The sequence below is a fragment of the Pteropus vampyrus genome, unplaced genomic scaffold (genome assembly GCF_000151845.1).
Source record: "Pteropus vampyrus isolate Shadow unplaced genomic scaffold, Pvam_2.0 Scaffold55, whole genome shotgun sequence".
Lineage (NCBI taxonomy): Eukaryota > Metazoa > Chordata > Mammalia > Chiroptera > Pteropodidae > Pteropus > Pteropus vampyrus.
This window is the reverse complement of record NW_011888836.1, coordinates 6,729,214-6,747,001: the sequence shown is the minus strand read 5'-3', so window position 1 is coordinate 6,747,001 and position 17,788 is coordinate 6,729,214. Positions and strand designations below refer to the sequence as shown.

Here is a 17,788-nt window from a genome sequence, read left to right as displayed (position 1 = left end):
TTAATTTTACCAGTAATATTGTTTACATGTGCAATTTATTGACAGAAGGCATAAGGGTAACTGAAAAGAATAGCATAAGCCTTTTTAGGTTTAGAATAACATCAGGAAGGCTCAGACCTGACCAAAGATGTGCAATAAAAGCTAAGGATAATAAAAGCCCCTTTATTCAAGAAACAAAGATGACAAGTATTTGACCCATTGATGTAAATGATGTAATTTTTAAAATAACCAAAGAAAAGTAAAACTAGAGGATGTATATTACAGAAGAAACACAATTAAGTATGTCGGTTTTAGTCTCAGTTCTGTCACTAAATAGCTGTATAATCTTGCAGAGGTCACTTTATCTTCTCAGGGTGTAGTTAAGATCTTAAGGATAATGTGAAGCAGTTACCTTGAATGATCACACTACCTTCTCACCTCTGAGTCTTGTCAACTCCTGTTTTCAATCCATTGTTTCTATCGAGAAAAATTATCTTCCAAAGTAAATGTATGTGGTAAAGGGGATTTAAAGCCCCAAAAAGATGAAGAGTTACTAACAGCGCCCAGTCACCTTAGTTCATCTCTTCAGGCCAGTATTTCCTGTCTTCACTCCAGACTGAACTACTTATGGTCTTCTAACAGACTACTTATGGTCTTCTAACAGGCTAGTCTCTTACTTGGCTCAGTCATTGTACCCCCTGTTTCTTTCTTCCCACATACTCTCCAAGTTTAGGTTTGCTCCTATAGTTTATAGTTAGTTGCTGCTTTTTTCCAGGAAGTCTTCCTAGAGTTTCTTAGGCAAATAGATGGTAGAACCTTTCACTGAATTAGCCAGCACTGAAGAACAGGCTTTGTGGGGAAAATTGGTGGATTTTATTTTGGACATGAAATCTGATTAACCATTCAAATAGAGATATGTAGTTGCTTCTTGAGTGTACAAATCTGGAGATTAGAAATGAGAGCCAAATGGAAAGTACAGATTTGGATGTTATCACCTTGTACCTGGTAATCAAAGAAAGAGTGTAGACTGGAAAGAGAAGAAAACATAAAACTGAATCCTGTAGAAAACCAGCATTTAAAGGAAAAGAGGAGTGAGGAAGAAGATTGAAGAATAGGTGGTGAGTGGAGAAAAACTAAAAAAGTATGGCCTCATGGAATCCAGGTATATTAAGTTGGATGGGAACTATGAAAAGGGTGTTCATTGAATTTGACGACAATAAGTCATTGTTGATCTTGACAAAACTACTTTCAGTGGGTTGGTGAGCCAGAAAGCAGGTTGAAGAGTGAATTAGAAACCGTGAATGTATCCAATTCTTTCAACAATCTTTTCTGTTTTAGGGAGGATAAGGTAGGGCTATAAGATCTCCTTGAGAGAAGTTATTTAATGCTAATTGAAAGGAGCTTGGATGGAAAGGGTTGAAGATACAGGCACCAAGCCGTTAATTAATGGAACTCAATTAACTTTGGAAGATTGGGATGTCCAGATGGAAGGGTTACCTTTAGCAATGAAGATGTGACAGAAAATGAGGAAAACAAGTATGTGAGTGGAACTGAAACTTCTAGTTTAATGAGTTTTTCTCCTTATTGAAGGTGGAGGTTGTTATCTATTGAGCAAGAGAGAAGTAGTAAGTAGTATTTTTGGTAAATGGAAAAGTTTTGAAATAGTTACTGTAGAGAATAGGAGAGAGAATAATAGTCTTGGGGAATAAAGAAAGATTGCTGATTAGAGGTGAGAGTTTTAAGTTGGAGACAGTAATGTAGCAGTAGTACCATCTGCATAGCTGTGTGATTAGTATTTTCTTTCAAGCAGCTCCACTTGCAGCATAGATTGGAAGCCTTAGTATTGGTATAGAGAAGGGGAATAACAGTTGGTTTGATCTGAGGTTGCCATTTTGCCCAGTAGATGTGACAAGTGTGAATCAAGAGTTTCGAAGAAGTTGGTAAGAAAATGTTGAAGAGAAACAAGGAAGTCTAGACCAGGGGTCAGCCAATTACAGCCCATAGGCCTACATAATATCCATAATATGCCTCTTGGCTCACATAGCCTAAAATATTTACTCTGGTCCACTAATAAAAAGTTTGCTGTTTGCTGATCCCTTATCTAGACTAAAATAGGATTATGGTAAAAACATGTAAGACTAGTATGCGGAAAATGGAGGGTTCAAGGTATATAGGTCTCAATAAGGTCCAAGTATTAGGTAAATTGGGACAACTGAATGAGAGACTTGGCAAAATAGGAAGTAGTAGTGAGAGGATTGTAAATTAAAGATTTCAGAGCTGAGGCAGCTGTGATAAGCAGATCCAGCTTGTGGCCATGGTAGTGGGGGACCAAATTAGAGGGACTATGTCTGTCAGTGGAGTTGGGGTCAGGAACTGAGAGCCCTGGTGGAAAGTAAACTCAGGAGTTAGAGGAAAGAAGAATGGGACCATGGGATGGGATAGTTAATAATCAAATATTCAGTCTCTAAAGGTGAGGAAAACCTGACTGGAAGACCAGTCATATGTTTAAAAAGAAAAAAAGCCATGAGGTTTGCTTAAACAAGAGCCAGCTGCGTGAAAGAAGTGGCTAGTGAATGTTAGGCTGCATTAGTAGGTAGAAGCATAGCATGTGGAACATGGCCAAAGGAACTTGGAACCTTGAACTGGAAACCAATTCCTAGGACTTTAAGTTACCTTAGTGGTTATTCATTTAGAGGAAGCCAGCTTCCCGCTGTTTCTTTAGGTCCGGAAGGCAAAAACAGCATAAATTGGTAGATATAGACTTCAGCTTTCCTTCAGCACTCTGTGGACATAATAGACTGATTGCCTTCATCACTGGAGGTCATCCTTAATGGGAAGACCAGCTAGGTGGCAGGCTGAAGAACTTCCTCATAATCTGTGTCCTTTCTAATGTCTGATAATACAATTATGATAGTTTTCTCTAAAATATAAAAAAAGTCTTCTGAGACTTTCCAGAAAAAAAAGAAAGAAAGAAAGAAAGAAAGAAAGAAAGAAAGAAAGAAAGAAAGAAAGAAAGAAAAGAAAGAAGAGAGAGAGAAAGAAAGACAGAAAGAAAGACAGGAAGAAAGACAGAAAGACAGAAAGAAAGAAAAAAAGGAAGGAAGGAAGGAAGGAAGGAAGGGAGGAAGGGAGGAAGGGAGGAAGGGAAAGAAAGAAAGTGTTTTAAAAGTCCATTTAATTCACAGATGACTCTTTACCTCTAATTTCTTCTCAGTTATTACTGATTCTCAACTGTACTACAGGAACTTTGGAGGGCTACATAAATGAGCAACACTCTTGTGTGTATCCATTTGGACCTTTCCTTTAGACATTATTTCTTTGTATGTTGAAAGTAGCCTTTTACTTTTTTATATTTCTGCCTTCAGAACCATAGATATAACATTGCTATCCACTGACACATATCTCATGAAATAAAATGGTTAAGAAATCTAAATAAAGCTTTTGCTGCTCTCTCGAGGCTTGTACAGTAATGCCTTGCATACAGTATGCTCTTAGCAAATGTTTTTTGAATTGAAATCTTCCATTTCTGTAATAGCATAACCTGTACCTTTAGGCAGAACTTGAATTTAATGTGTTGTTTTGTTTGTGTGTTTGTTTTTTGAGTAGTTGATGGATTTACAATTGAGCGACAGTAACTTTCGTCGACACATCTTATTGCAGTACCTCATTTTATTCCAATATCTCAAGGGACAGGTCAAATTCAAAAGGTAAGTGAAATGAGTATTAAACAATTTATAAATCGCAAAGAGAAGGACTTGTTATTGATGTATTTTTCTTTTGTATTGTACTCATTCTTTGTATAAGGGTCACATCCCTGAAACATTTATTTTGCAGCAACATTAGATAAGTTGGGGCTTTCGTTAGACAAGTAGACGTTAGTATATTTGTTTTAGAGAAAAGGCCTTGACTGTGTCCATTTTCCATATGATTCTTTCCTGCTAAGCACAGAGGCTTCCTGGGAGTTTGCAGTTGTATTGGTAGATGGAGGTCTTTGCTCCAGACTTCCATATCCTCATCTTACCTCGCTCATACTTTCTCTAAACCTGATTTGCAAACTAAGCCAATAATACTTCTTTCACGAGATATAAAGTAATCTGAAATAATAAAAGTAAATTTTGGAAGCACAGAGGAGTTCCAGTTTTTTTGAGGTTTCAGAACAACACCTAATCAGGACCTTTACTCTCTGTCTGCATACCTCCACCTGTAGCACAGATCATTTCCTCTTGTCCTGTTTGTAATTGAAATAGAGTTCACTGTTACTTAGTGGTATTTTTGTTAAGTTTGCAAAGCATTATTGTGTAACAAACATGACTTTACTACCTGCGGGTTTCAAATCCCACTTTGATCACTCACTAGCTGCAGTTCAGCTCTTTCAGAATTGTAGTTTTAAGATATCACATAGCGAGCACTCAAAAATGTTATTTCTTAGTCCTCTGTTGTAGAGGTTCGGTATAGCATAGTAGAAAGATCAAGGACTTTGGAGCCAGACCTGTGTTTGAATTCAGGCTTAATAGCCTCGGGAAAATCATTGAACCTTTATGGTTTCTGTTTAACATAAGAATTAAGTGAATAATGCATGTAAAGTACTCAGATTTTGGTACATCATAGCCTGTTAATATTTATTGGTTGGCTATAAAGCACCTAGTACATAGTGAGAGCTGAATTAATAGCAGCTATTAATAATTCGAGTCTGCCTTCAGCTTCTCTAGAGTTTTTATTCATTATATTTTGAATGGATTTTAAAGGAGTGTAGCATGCCTTGTCTAAATTTGGATCATGTTCTACTACTGTTGGCACAAGTTTTCATCATATATTAAACTTATTTTAGGAAACACTCATTGTTCTGTTCATAGTTAACCGGATTAATCGAATGTTTTATTATCCTTTGTATACTTTCATGTCTTCAGTTCTTACCATCTTGAAGATGAAGTGTAAGAAGACTTTCTTAAAATCCTTTCATTTATGATTGTTCTTGTCTTTGTAATTTTTGACACTGTTTACAGTATGGTTAACTTACCTGTTATATGTCTTGTGTTTTTTCATGACAGTATATAAACCTTAAAATTGAATATACATTGGTGTTAACTCAAGCATGCTTTTATTGCTTTGTTCCCTAGTTCAAACTATGTTTTAACTGATGAGCAATCACTCTGGATTGAAGATACTACAAAATCAGTTTATCAAGTAAGTTCAACACGCAACAAACTCATGATTGAACAAAATGGAAATTTAGAATTTTCTTTGTTTCAGCCCCAAATAGGAAAATAAGGATAAAGTTAAGCTCAGGTACAAGACCACAAACACATCTTGGTTCTCTGCCTACAAACCACTCCTATGATGCAGAAAGTTGTTGAAAGCTTAGTATATTCTTTCTAATCACAGCTACTATCTGAAAACCCACCCGATGGAGAAAGATTTTCAAAGATGGTAGAGGTATGTGTTTTATATTTACATAGTCTTCTTAGCACCAAATAGAATCTATGCAAAAATAATTTCTTTGTTTTTCCCAGCATATATTAAACACTGAAGAAAACTGGAACTCATGGAAAAATGAAGGCTGCCCAAGTTTTGTGAAAGAAAGGTAAATATATACTCGAACAATATGAGAAAGGCATTTCAAAATATAATTTGCCATGATTATATTATGTGCAGATATATGTATTTCACATAAAAAAATGTAAGTTGAGCTCTATAAGAGTACAACCACTTTGACGTACTTCTATTTGAAATCTTTACCTCAAATTTCTTGTGATTAAGTTCCCAGAATAAATTGGTCTAGTACTAATTATTGAAAAAAATGTTGTATACCCATTTCTTGTATGTACTCTAATGTGGCATTTTTGTCTTTTATCTAATGAGTGTTCTATAATAATATGAAGCTTTCAATTTTTTTGGAAGAAAACAAAATTTACATTAAAGACTCTTCCATTTCTGCTGTCCATTTATAATTCCAGTATGCTTTGTTCACCACAGGGCATCAGATACCAAGCCAACAAGAGTAGTACGGAAGAGAACAGCACCAGAGGACTTCCTAGGAAAAGGACCCAACAAAAAGATTCTGATGGGAAAGTAGGTTAACCTGTCTCCGTATGTGGGAGGTTATGATTTTTATATTTTGAAGATGTTACTATAAGAACTCTCCAGTTTTTGTGTTTTTCCAGTTATTGTGCTTGATACGTACATAGATGACTAAAGCAAAACACCTCCCTGTCAATCTATAGGGTTCCTTATGTGGGTTTATGCAACTAGACAAAATTCCATTTTGTCTCCTGCTTCCAAAACCCATGGCTCTAGGCTATGCCATTCTTTTCACATCACATCACAATTGCTGTTAGATTGATCCAGCTGATTTTTAGTTTTCACAAGATACCATAATCCTTGGTTTTTTGTTACCTTCTACTTAACTATTCATTGCTTTATACCAGGGGTCCCTAAACTCCGGGCCCACAGACCAATATCAGTCTGTGGTCTTTTAGGAGTTGGGCCACACAGCAGGAGGTGAGCAGCGGGCAGGCAGGCAAACAAGTGAGAAAAGGTTCATATGTATTTGCAGCTGCTCCCCAGCACTAGCATCATCACCTCAGCTCCACCTCAGATCAATCAGACATTAGATTCTCGTAGAAGCACCAGTCCCTGGTACCAGAAAGTTTGGAAACTGCTGCTTTGAACTGTGCTCGTTCTTAGAAAAATATGATTATTGATTATCATTCAGTATATGCTCACATAAAAAAATTGCTAAATACAAAAATTTAATGAAGAAAATTAAAACTCCACTATTTACTTTGTTTTAACCCATTTCCCATTTGCCCCAAGAATACTTGCCAGCAGCGCTTGCAGCTGCATTTACCCCAGGGTAACACGCAGATTACATTCCTAACTTTACCCCCAAAGTTTGCCACTAAATATCTCACTTTTGCATTATTACTTTCACATCGCTCTGGTATATCAAGTCTTTGGAAACAAATGACATTCTATTTATAGCATTCTGTTTTTAGTAGTGGTATTTCTATTTACAAATTATAGTAATTCTCAATCCCTGAAAACGTCAAATCCTAGAAAACATAGCATTCCTACATGTGATATTAACACTGGCAGTGGGCTACACTTTTTTTTCCTAAACGGGAAAAGGGTGTTTTTTTTTTTATAGTTTTAATGCATACGAAGATGTTGTCCATTAAAAATGTATTTGTTTATGTGCATATTTTGTAGTGAGGAGTTAACAAGGCTTTGGAATCTCTGCCCTGATAATATGGAAGCCTGTAAATCAGAAACAAGGCAAGTTTCAAATGTTTCATATGAAGTATTGCTTTTCTCAAAAGTTATAGAGTAGAATGGAGCCTTTTTTCAGCTATCAGGAGAGCTCAAAAGAAACGTAATAGTTTATTGTGGTTGCCTTTGGCACAGCAGAATATGACTTTAACCACAAAACACCTATATGTGCTAATACAATAATTTTAGAAATCACAAGAAAGTAAAGTTTCACAAAAGAAGAGGGAACTAAAAACCAAGGTATGAACTAATGTAATTGCTTCTAGCTGGGGAGAAATACAAATGATTCCTACTTTTGGGAACCAAGAAACTTGTTTTAACAACCATAAAAGGACAGAGGTGAGACATTAGGCCTGCATGAATTTGTAACTGAGTTTCCCCTTGACAACGTACTACATAACCTGTGAAAGAAGAGCAGAGTGGGAGACGGAGGGACTTGCCCACTGGCACAGGAAACAAGGAAGCTTGTTCATATCTACCTGGGGTGTGGGTGAAAAGGAAAATGTATTCCCTGAGAAACTATAACCATAATCCTGCTGTCATGCAGCCTTACAGTTTAAATCTCTGCTACCAGCAGTGTAAAGGAACCTTTTAGGGAGTAAATGTAAAAGTCTCAGGCTGATGATATAAAGCTTTCCAGAGGTCACATCTTCAACCTAAGCCACACAAGGATCCTACGATAAAAATATGAAGATAAGTTCATCATCCAGACTTAACAGAACATTCAAGATGATAATCTACCATGAATAAGAATCAGAACAAGCAACAAAAGTTAGCCACTTTGAATATTAAAACCATCAGAATAAAGGCTTAAAATAAGTATATTTAAGATAAAGACATAAAAGAAGGAATTGAAAGTAAAAGAAGGGAACATGACATTCTCAAAAAGAACCAAGGAAATTTGAAAAAAAAAAAAAAATACTTATAGCAATAAGAAATATAGTCATTGAAATTACAAAACTTAATAGGCAGGTTAAATAGCAGACTAGCCATGGGTGAAATAAGAATGATATAAAAATTACCCAGAAAGCAAGTATCAAAGGATCAAGAGTTAGAAAATATGTAAGTGTAAAAGTCAGAAACCACAGGATGATGAAGTCCAACAAACATATAATAGAAGGAGGAAATAGAGAATGGGAAACAGACAATAATTAAGGACATAATGACATAATTTTTCAGAACTAAGAGTAGGCATAAATTCTTAGGTTCAGGAAGTACAGGTTTTAAGTAGGATAAACATAATCCTAGTCTCTACACATTATAATAAAGTCACCAGAGAGAAAAACCAGACCACCTGCAAAAGGGCAAAATTAGACTGATAACAGACTTCAAGAACAAAAGGAACCAGGAGTAATAGCTTCAAAGTGTTGAGGGAAAGTATGAACACCAAATTCTATAATAAAGAGTAGATGTCAGTCAAAAGTGTGAAATAGTTACTTTCAAACTAAAACTGCTAGAATCTGTCATCAGCAGTCCTTTAAAAAGCTGTCAGAAATTAAACCCAGAAATAATATGTAAGTTGCGAGAAGGATTGCTATGCAAAGACATTGGTAAATATGACTAAATCTCATCAAGAATTCCTTGTGTAAAACAGTAATATTACTAATTGGGGGTTGTTTAAAAAAGTAAAACTAACATACTTGATAAAAGTGACATAATACAAGGAGTGATCAGAATTAAAGAATGTTACAGATGAAGATAGAGATAATGAATAACTAGACTTTAAGCATGCTTGCTAAGTATGTAAAAGCAATAGAATATATAACTTTCAGTGAGTTGAGGAAAAGTAAATATAGAAAAGTAAAGCAATCAAATAAAAGATAAATCACAGTTTTAGAAGGATACAGCAGAATTCCATTAATAAAAAGTTTGAAAGATTCAAAACTATTTAAAATTTTTTAGAGTACATGAATGATAAATACCAAATTCTGAAGAGTAGCTACTGCTGGGGAGGAAAGAGATGACGGAGGAGTACACTTAACTCCTTAAAAATCAACTATATTTGTAGTGTTTGTAAGTCTGAAGCAGTTATGGCAAAAGCCTGGGATGTTCATTATATTAGTCCTGATTATTCACACTATATAGTCATTTTAAAAACTAGCAACAATTCCAAACATTTATGAATGATAGTCTGATGTGAGCCTTTTTTTGTCTAGCGTTAACAGGTAGAAGAAAAGAGTGGTGGTAAACTCATCAGAAGTCTTACAGGTCTATAAAGTTCATCAGTTAGAGAGTATTATTGTAATGGAAGGTGTAAGAGTTGATGCTTGATTTTTCTTTAGAGAGCCCATTTTTCTCCTTTTAGTCAAAGTTATCTTCTGATCAGATCTTAGATCTTATTTATCAAAATTTTATTTCTAAAAACAAATTCAAGAAGATGCAATTAAAACCAATCATGCTACCATGGTAACAATCTAAAATAAGTTCAAAGTTAAACTCTTGAAATATCAGTGTGTCTGGTTGTCCGTTTTGGTTTAATTCTGGTTTATAGAAAAAATATCTATGAACGTGGACATGTAACTTTCCTGCTTGCTGGTGAAATTTAAATGCTAGTAAACCCGACTGCCCTCCGTGTGTGACCAGTAGCATCGCGAACATTACACCGCAGTGCGTTACATCACACTGTATATAGTAGATAATGTGGTGCAGTACCACACTGCCCCCTTTATATTCCCCTTTGAGAAGTTGAGTCATTTATTTACCTCTAAAAATCTGAGTTCCTAGGTTGCCTAACTGTAACTCAGGTGTTGGTACCATTATAATCTTTGCCAACATTTTATATTTATTATTAAGAACTCACGTGATCCTCACTAGTTATTTTTTAACACCCAGAGAATACATGCCAACTTTGGAGGAATTCTTTGAAGAAGCCATTGAACAAGCAGACCCTGAAAACATGGTTGAAAATGAATATAAGTAAGTAATGTTTCTCATGAGCTAATTTTTTCCAGTATTTTTTCCTTAAGAATTGTATGTATACTTGAATAATTAGTAAGGGGAGACAGTTGACAGTGTAGTACTTTTCCTCCTAGGTGAGTTTATGTACCAAGTTCACATTACACATCCTGATTTCAATGACCGTTGCTATTGACTAACAAGCACGACTTAAAATCATGCATGTCTCAAAAAATAAGAAAACCTCCCCCTTGAGCCTACATCTCCCTCCAACTATCACCTCTGTTCCCCTTCAAATCACAGTACAGGAATGCCGTTTCATTGTGCTTTGCTTTATTGCGCTTTCATAAATGTCACGTTTTTGCAAGTTGAAGGCAAAACCCTCTACCAGCAAACAGAATTACAGCTCACTTTATTGCAGCACTTTTTTTTTTTTTGACCTCTTAGCATTATTCCCCAGTTGATCTCTCCCTTCTTAGCTAACATTTTCCTCTCGACATCCGATGAACTACACTCTTCCTGCTTTTCCTTTTGTCTCATTGCTTCTCAGTCACCATTGCTGGCTCCCCAGCCCTCTACCTAATGCTCAAATTTTAGAGTAACTTCAGGACTCAGTCTCCACTGTTGCTTCTTCCTCTGAATCTTCTAGGTGATGCCACACAGCCCATGGTTTCGAATAGGCGTGATGGTGCGATTTAAGGGCAAGGGCCCTCTTCCTCTTGTCAGACTGCCTAGGTCCCAGTGCCAGAACTCTCTGCCACTTACTGGCTAGACTACTGGGGCTAATTTGACCCCGCTCTGCTGTTTCTTCATCTATTAAATAGGAATGGTACTCATGTCACAGCATTATCCTGAGGATTAAATAAGATTCACTTGAAGCATGCATGTCGTGTAGTTAGCATTCAGTGAAGAGTGCTGTGACCACTGAGTTAGAATTACTGTGACCTCTTATCTAGGGACTCTGGTCAATTTTCTATGCATCCGCCAGTGATCTTTAAATTCACAAGATCTCCTGTGTAAAATCTTCCAGTGACTATTAAGATGAAATCCAACCTTCCTGGGGTCTAAAAGACCTCCTTAATCTGGTTCACACTGGCTCTTCCAACCATGTCTCCTCTTTGCTTTTCTCTCCACTATAACCCTGTTTCTGTTCAAGTCAAAAGGTCTTCCATTTCAGGACCTTTGCACTTGCTGATATTCCTTTTGCTTAAAACTTCCCTTGTGGTTATGCCCATGGCTTGCCCTCTCGCTTCACCTCTCATCTCAAATACTGGGAGTTTTCCTTGACCAAAAGCTCCTCCCCTTTCTCTCTGTAATACAGTCCTATTGTATTTTTCATAGCACATATCACCATCTGAAATTCTCATTTCTCATGTTTTTCTCATCTTTATCACTGAAATTGTCTTATACTTTATCGATAATGATACTTGGCAACGGATTCCTGTGTCAGGCACTTCCTAAGCTCTTACCTTATACCTCTAATGTAGAAACTGTTCTTGTCTCCATTTTACAGTTGAGGAGTTAAGGCAAAGGGTAAATAATTTACTGAAGTTCTCATTCTCAGCTAGTTAAATAGCAGAGCCAGGAAAATCACTCTGGCTTCAGGTGTTCAAGGGTGCACCTACAATCTCCACAACTCCTGAGTGCCCAGCCCAACAAGTATTTGAATGAACGAATGATTTATTAGGTAAGGCTAGTTAGATTTTTCTTTAAAGTTAAGTTCTCTTAAGATTGGTTTAGGAACTTAGATGGTATAGATCTCTGGAGAATGAGAAAGTTTGTATGTATAATTGACAGGGAATTTTGAAAATGCTTAAAAGATTCAAATTAAACAGAAATGTGTCAGAAAGGCTCATAACTGTGTATGCAAATCCTTGTAGCATGGTGTTAGTTTGTAAGGGCCCTCACAGTCTAGGGATAGTTTTGTAGGTGTCATCACGTCTCAGAGGTAGTGAGGCTCATGTATGAGAGATGACTAAACCAGGTTGCTACTCTAACGACTTGGGGGATAGGGGAACTACTGACTTGTAGACTCATAAATAGAAAAAAATTGTGCTCTGGATTCTTCTGCAGCTTGCCTGTTAAAGGAACATTATGTTTAGAATTTTCCTGAGGTTTCCATTTCTTACTGAGTACCACCTATTATTGCTTTGCTTTATTAGAGAGAACAGTTCATGGATTCTGTTCTTGGCATTCTTACTGTGTTGGCTATTAGATGTTTCCCATTTAATTTTGGACTCATTTTTATTCCTAAAGGTTGGTACGGAGCAAATTAAAGTTTAGATATTACATAAATAGAAAAAAAAATCCAAATATTGATTAAATTAACATGATCAAAACTGTTGAATTTACAAAATATTCTGGAACTCAACACTTGTACATGACATTGCCAATATGGTTAAATGCACTGAACCTAGCGAACCTATTACGAATTTTTTTTCTAAATAACTAGGTAGATTTCTGTCTTGCACATACAGCATCTAACCAGTACTGGACACATAGTAATTGACTCTTAAGTAAAATGTGTATAAATCTTTAAAATGTGCTCACCACATATGAACCTGCCTCTTTAGGCTCTTGGTTTCTATTATTTATAAGTAAACTGCATACTGAAAGGTTCTTTAGGAATACAATCAGAATGAAAATAATGGTGCCTTCAGCTACTTACCTTAGAGTACAGAATTTCACATGAATTAAAGTAACTAGAAGGGAATATAGGAATAAACTATAACTTAAAAGTCTCATGTCTCTTCTTATAGAGCTGTGAATAATTCAAATTATGGTTGGAGAGCCCTGAGACTATTAGCACGGAGAAGCCCTCACTTCTTCCAGCCAACCAACCAGCAATTTAAAAGTTTGCCAGAATATCTTGAAAACATGGTAATAAAGCTAGCCAAGGAATTACCAGTAAGTACAATAGATCAATTTTTTCATATCCTTTAGTTGATGGTATTTTCATTAAAACTGCTATTGCTATTTGAGCAAAAAGCTGAATTTAAGCATTTATCATGTGAAAAAAAAGCCACATACTCCATTTTAGAATGATGACAAAAATGCATGAGTATGCATTTTATAGGATAAACTGATAAGTTTTTATACAGCATGTTAATTTAATGTAAGTCTGCAATACTTTGGGTAAACTGTTATGGTTTTTCCTGTTTGTCATTCGATGCATTATATTGTCTTTTATTGAAGACAGGGTAGCAGTAAGCAACTTGCCCTATCTACTCTTCCAATACAATCTTCTCATTGTATTACTCTAATATGGTACTGTGTGCATAAAACCTAATTACTCAAAAAGTTTTCAGGACATAGTTGTTTCCCCATAGTCTTTTCTTCACCATTGTTACTACTAGGCATTTGAAGGTCATTTTACCATGCTTTTTACTGACTCCCTTCTTCCCTGATCAGGAGACAAGGGGAGTCTTTCCAACTTTCAGGTCATTTCCGTCCACTCCTCCAGGTTAACACTGTCCCACTTTTGTGACACTTAACCTGACATTCACATTTAATACTCTCGGGTAAATTTCTGGGTCCTGTACTTGGACTGTCACAACCACTCTTATCTAAACAAAATGTACCCCAGTTATCTTTAGAAGTTGGCATTCTTTTAAATATTCTTCTTACTCGTTTTAGCCTCCTTCTGAAGAAATAAAAACAGGTGAGGATGAAGATGAGGAAGATAATGATGCTTTACTGAAGGAAAATGAAAGTAAGAATTGAATTTTCTTGGCTATTTTACAAAATTGGAAAAGATTGGGGTTCTTTGTTGAGAGGTACGTTGATCTACTTCTCAACTTTTACCATGTAGCTCAGCTGTTTCTGTAGTGAGGAATTTAAAACATTGCTTGATAATAATTTAAAATATTACATTTTATTTGGAAGTGACAGGAAAGAAGGTATTTACATTTGAAGGTGACTCATACCTCTGTTAATTCTTGAGGGGTTCAGAAAGGGGCAACTGATTTCAGGGGAAACTTTGATAATTATAATAGAGGCAACACCTTTAGCTTTATTGATTTCCTAATGATCATGACTGTTAACAGTATTCAACCCATGGGAAATATAAAAAGGAATTATTTTACTTCAAAATAATGCCTCAGTGGCATCATCCCAGTTGTATGCTTTGAATTGTGCATGTCCTTATACTTTGTACATAATTTACATTTCCTGTGTTTTCTAGGTCCTGATGTTCGGCGAGACAAACCTGTAACAGGGGAACAAATAGAGGTATTTGCCAACAAACTAGGCGAACAATGGAAGATTCTGGCTCCCTACTTGGAAATGAAAGACTCAGAAATTAGACAGATCGAGTGCGACAGCGAAGACATGAAGATGAGAGCTAAGCAGCTACTAGTCGCCTGGCAAGATCAAGAGGGAGTACATGCAACACCTGAGAACCTGATTAATGCACTCAATAAGTCTGGATTAAGTGACCTTGCAGAAAGTCTAACTAATGACAATGAGACAAATAGTTAGCTTTTTTTTTTTATTAAAACTGTGATAAGATTTTGTTACCAAGCAGCATTTGATAAGAGGTCCACTGGTTTTGGTAAACAATAAACATTTTTATAACAGTTGTACAGTTGGCTGGTGCTCCAAGAACAACAACACATATTGGCTCTTGATAACTGACCTAAGAGTTTGGGAGAAAGGAGGGAATGGGTTTAAATGATCAAAATAAAGTGACCTCAAGGTCACATAATATATTTTTGTTAAATGGATAATGAAGTCAATACGTGATATTCAGGGACATGGTGTTTCTATAAAATACACTATGCCCAATTAGTTTCCTGCATGCTGTTAGTAGTTACAAAATTTAACTTACTATTCTGAAAATCCCACAATATGACTTTCTGAAACTAAGTGCTCTAGTCAGGCTTATGTTTTAAAGCACAAAATCAGCAAACAATGGTCCTTTCACCACCTGGTTTTATTAAGTAAAACTTCACTGGCACACAGCCATGCTGATTTAAGTACTGTCTATGGCTTCTTTCATGCTACAACAGCCAAGTAATTGCAGCAAAGATCTTATGGCCTGCAAAGCTTAAAATATTTACTATCTGGCCCACTAAAGAAAATGTTTGCCAACCCCCAACTTTAAAAGAAATGGGGGTAAAGTCTAAAACCTAGTTCTTTTAACCTTAAAAAAATCATTTAGCCTCTCAAGTCGTTAAAATAGGGATGCATACTTCAGGGATTGTTGTGAAGTGCAAATGAGATGTATATGAAAGCACCCTATAAACAGCAAATCACTATGTAGTAACAGCTGGAGATAGTACCATGTACTTTTCCAGTTTCCACATAAGCATTACCCTTTAGAGGTCTAAGTTTAGGTTATCGTTTTGAATCCCAAAGCACAGCTACTAAATGCCTATTACACTATAAATGTTCTGGCTTGGCCTTAACTTCACTAGCCACTTGAAGCACAGCTCTAATATGGAAAGGGCTTCAGTGCTAGCGGCACAGCATATAAGGCAAGCTCAGGAGACAAGACATTTTCTTGCCTACTCTCAAAGACCTTATGTACAAGGCTGAATTCTATAACAGCCTTATTTAAAATAACACTGATAGAAGTCCAATTTCTTATACTTAAAAAATCTTTGGAATAATGCTTTTTTTTGGATCAAATAAAATGAAATCAAGTTTTTAATGGTGACAAAGAATTACAATTTTAAAATTTTAGTTCCACACAAGTCTTACCTACTTTGTTCTAAACCTACCTGACCTGATGTAGCATCCTGCAATTCAGAAAATCTAAATTTTGATTGCTAAATTTATGTCCTCTAAATTGTTCAGACCAAATAAAACAATAAACTGCAAAGTTACAAGCATCACACCAATATAAAAGAAACATTATAATTCTTAGTTTCATCCTCCAGGGTCTATTCTGCACCCTCCCCCAAAGCAAATGGACTACTGATTGCCAATAAAGTTTCACTGAAGAAGCTATTTACAAATAAGTTTCCCTGAAATGCTTATTTCATATCCTCTAGTGTTCTCAGATTATACACAATTTTCAAACTCAAGAGGAAAATGGCCATTATTCTCTAAGAATCTGAGTTACCAGTGCTGTGCTCTGCAGAGCAGTAAAACAGCATAAACAAAGATGAGATTTCATGATAACCTCCAAAACTTTATTATAAATATTTAACTCAAAATCAGAGACGAATTATGTAATACTTTATATTTTCTCTAGCAATCAAGTTCCTGAAATGAACTGACTAATTATGATGTACTAAAGAAACCTACCATATTGAAATACCTCATACTCGGTATTTCTACTATCACTTTAAAAATCACTGATACTGAATTCTGAGGGACATTAAGATTTGACAAAAGAGTGAAAAACACCAACCGAGCACTGAGCTAAGGAACAGATCTAACTTGATAATATCATTGTGTTCAGCATCCAAAGAACTCCATTACTTTTACTACTTTGTTTTTTAAATAGAATATAAATGTTAGCACACAGAAGATAACATGTTTAAATGGATGCTTAACTAACCATCTGCAGAAACTATAAGATTAAACATATCTGAACTTCGGCCAAGCTCTAACACTCAATAGACAAAAGACTTGAGGTCAAAACTATTAATCCCTCTTTTTTTTATTATTAAATATCCTCATTTTCTAAAAATAAGCAACCAGAGCTTGTCGACATTTTTTAAGGCTGATTACTACAAAACCATGACAAAGTTAAATGTACAAACCATAGTACATCAGAGACACAATAATAAATGTAAAATCAAATGTACTATTGATCACTATTTATTTTAAAGTCATGAAAAGCCAGCAACGATCAGGCTGGACAAATACTTGATTGTACCCATGTTTCCATGGGATGTGGACAGCAGCACTGAGAACACAATGAGAGCAACACTTACTTCCTTTCCATCTTCCTGGCAAAATTTGTTAGATAAGGCAAAGGATGGACAGCTAGTGAATCACTTGTGGTTTGACCATGCAAGAACAACAACAAATAACAGTAATAGGTGTGCAATAAACATCTCATCGCTGAATATTGGGCAGAAAATGGCAAGGAAGAAAATTATCATAGAAGGTAATAGTTGAAAAGCATTTCAACTCAATTTTTAAAAATTAATGTAAGAAATAAGCTCTTTAAAAATGTCTTCCTGCTACCTTTTTACAGGGCAGCACAGTCCAAAGGCAATTTTTCTCTTCTGTAATTTTTTAGGTTGATACATAGAGTGGTCTGCTTCTGCCCTCTTTTGTTCCACATGAAGAGAAACAAAAAGCCACTTATGTATCTTCCTCTAAAGCTCTGGATTATAGAAATGATCAACAAATAACATTTATTTCACACCTAAGCATAAATAGCTAAAATGGAGATTACTGTTCACTTTCCTCTTCCATTACTTCAACTCTGCGAGGCCCATAGAGTAAAACATAAGCTATATGCCAGTCTCCACCGCCAGAAAGCCGCAAGATATCCTCTGGTGTCACAATGCTGACCTTATCATCATCGAATTTAATCCATTCATCTAAAGAACGAGAGAGGAAAATGAAGTTAATATACATGATTTTTTTCAGAGCTCCATTTCAAACAAATACTAAGTAATTTTATGCAAAGCAGCATTCCATCTGCCACATCAATAGTTCTCAAAGTGTGGTCCAGGGACCA

General features: G+C 35.8%; 2 protein-coding genes across 5 annotated transcripts in view; one reads left to right on the top strand and one right to left on the bottom strand.

The window, feature by feature from the left end:
• Nucleotides 1-14,724, top strand: part of THOC1 (THO complex 1) — a 45,074-nt gene extending 30,350 nt beyond the window's left edge. Inside the window, exons 12-21 of one of the 2 annotated variants that reach the window (XM_011360465.2) lie at nucleotides 3,586-3,686; nucleotides 5,097-5,163; nucleotides 5,362-5,412; nucleotides 5,490-5,560; nucleotides 5,953-6,048; nucleotides 7,189-7,254; nucleotides 10,081-10,164; nucleotides 12,903-13,050; nucleotides 13,780-13,855; nucleotides 14,327-14,724. In XM_011360465.2, coding sequence (XP_011358767.1) covers nucleotides 3,586-3,686; nucleotides 5,097-5,163; nucleotides 5,362-5,412; nucleotides 5,490-5,560; nucleotides 5,953-6,048; nucleotides 7,189-7,254; nucleotides 10,081-10,164; nucleotides 12,903-13,050; nucleotides 13,780-13,855; nucleotides 14,327-14,622 — 1,056 coding nt within the window. In that variant the 3' untranslated portion in view covers nucleotides 14,623-14,724. The remainder of the gene's footprint in view (nucleotides 1-3,585; nucleotides 3,687-5,096; nucleotides 5,164-5,361; nucleotides 5,413-5,489; nucleotides 5,561-5,952; nucleotides 6,049-7,188; nucleotides 7,255-10,080; nucleotides 10,165-12,902; nucleotides 13,051-13,779; nucleotides 13,856-14,326) is intronic. The other variant, XM_023530833.1, reaches the window with a different exon arrangement.
• Nucleotides 14,619-17,788, bottom strand: part of USP14 (ubiquitin specific peptidase 14) — a 30,931-nt gene continuing 27,761 nt past the window's right edge. The window contains exon 16 of one of the 3 annotated variants that reach the window (XM_011360466.2): nucleotides 14,619-17,648. In XM_011360466.2, coding sequence (XP_011358768.1) covers nucleotides 17,497-17,648 — 152 coding nt within the window. In that variant the 3' untranslated portion in view covers nucleotides 14,619-17,496. The remainder of the gene's footprint in view (nucleotides 17,649-17,788) is intronic. The other 2 variants (XM_023530834.1, XM_023530835.1) reach the window with 2 other exon arrangements.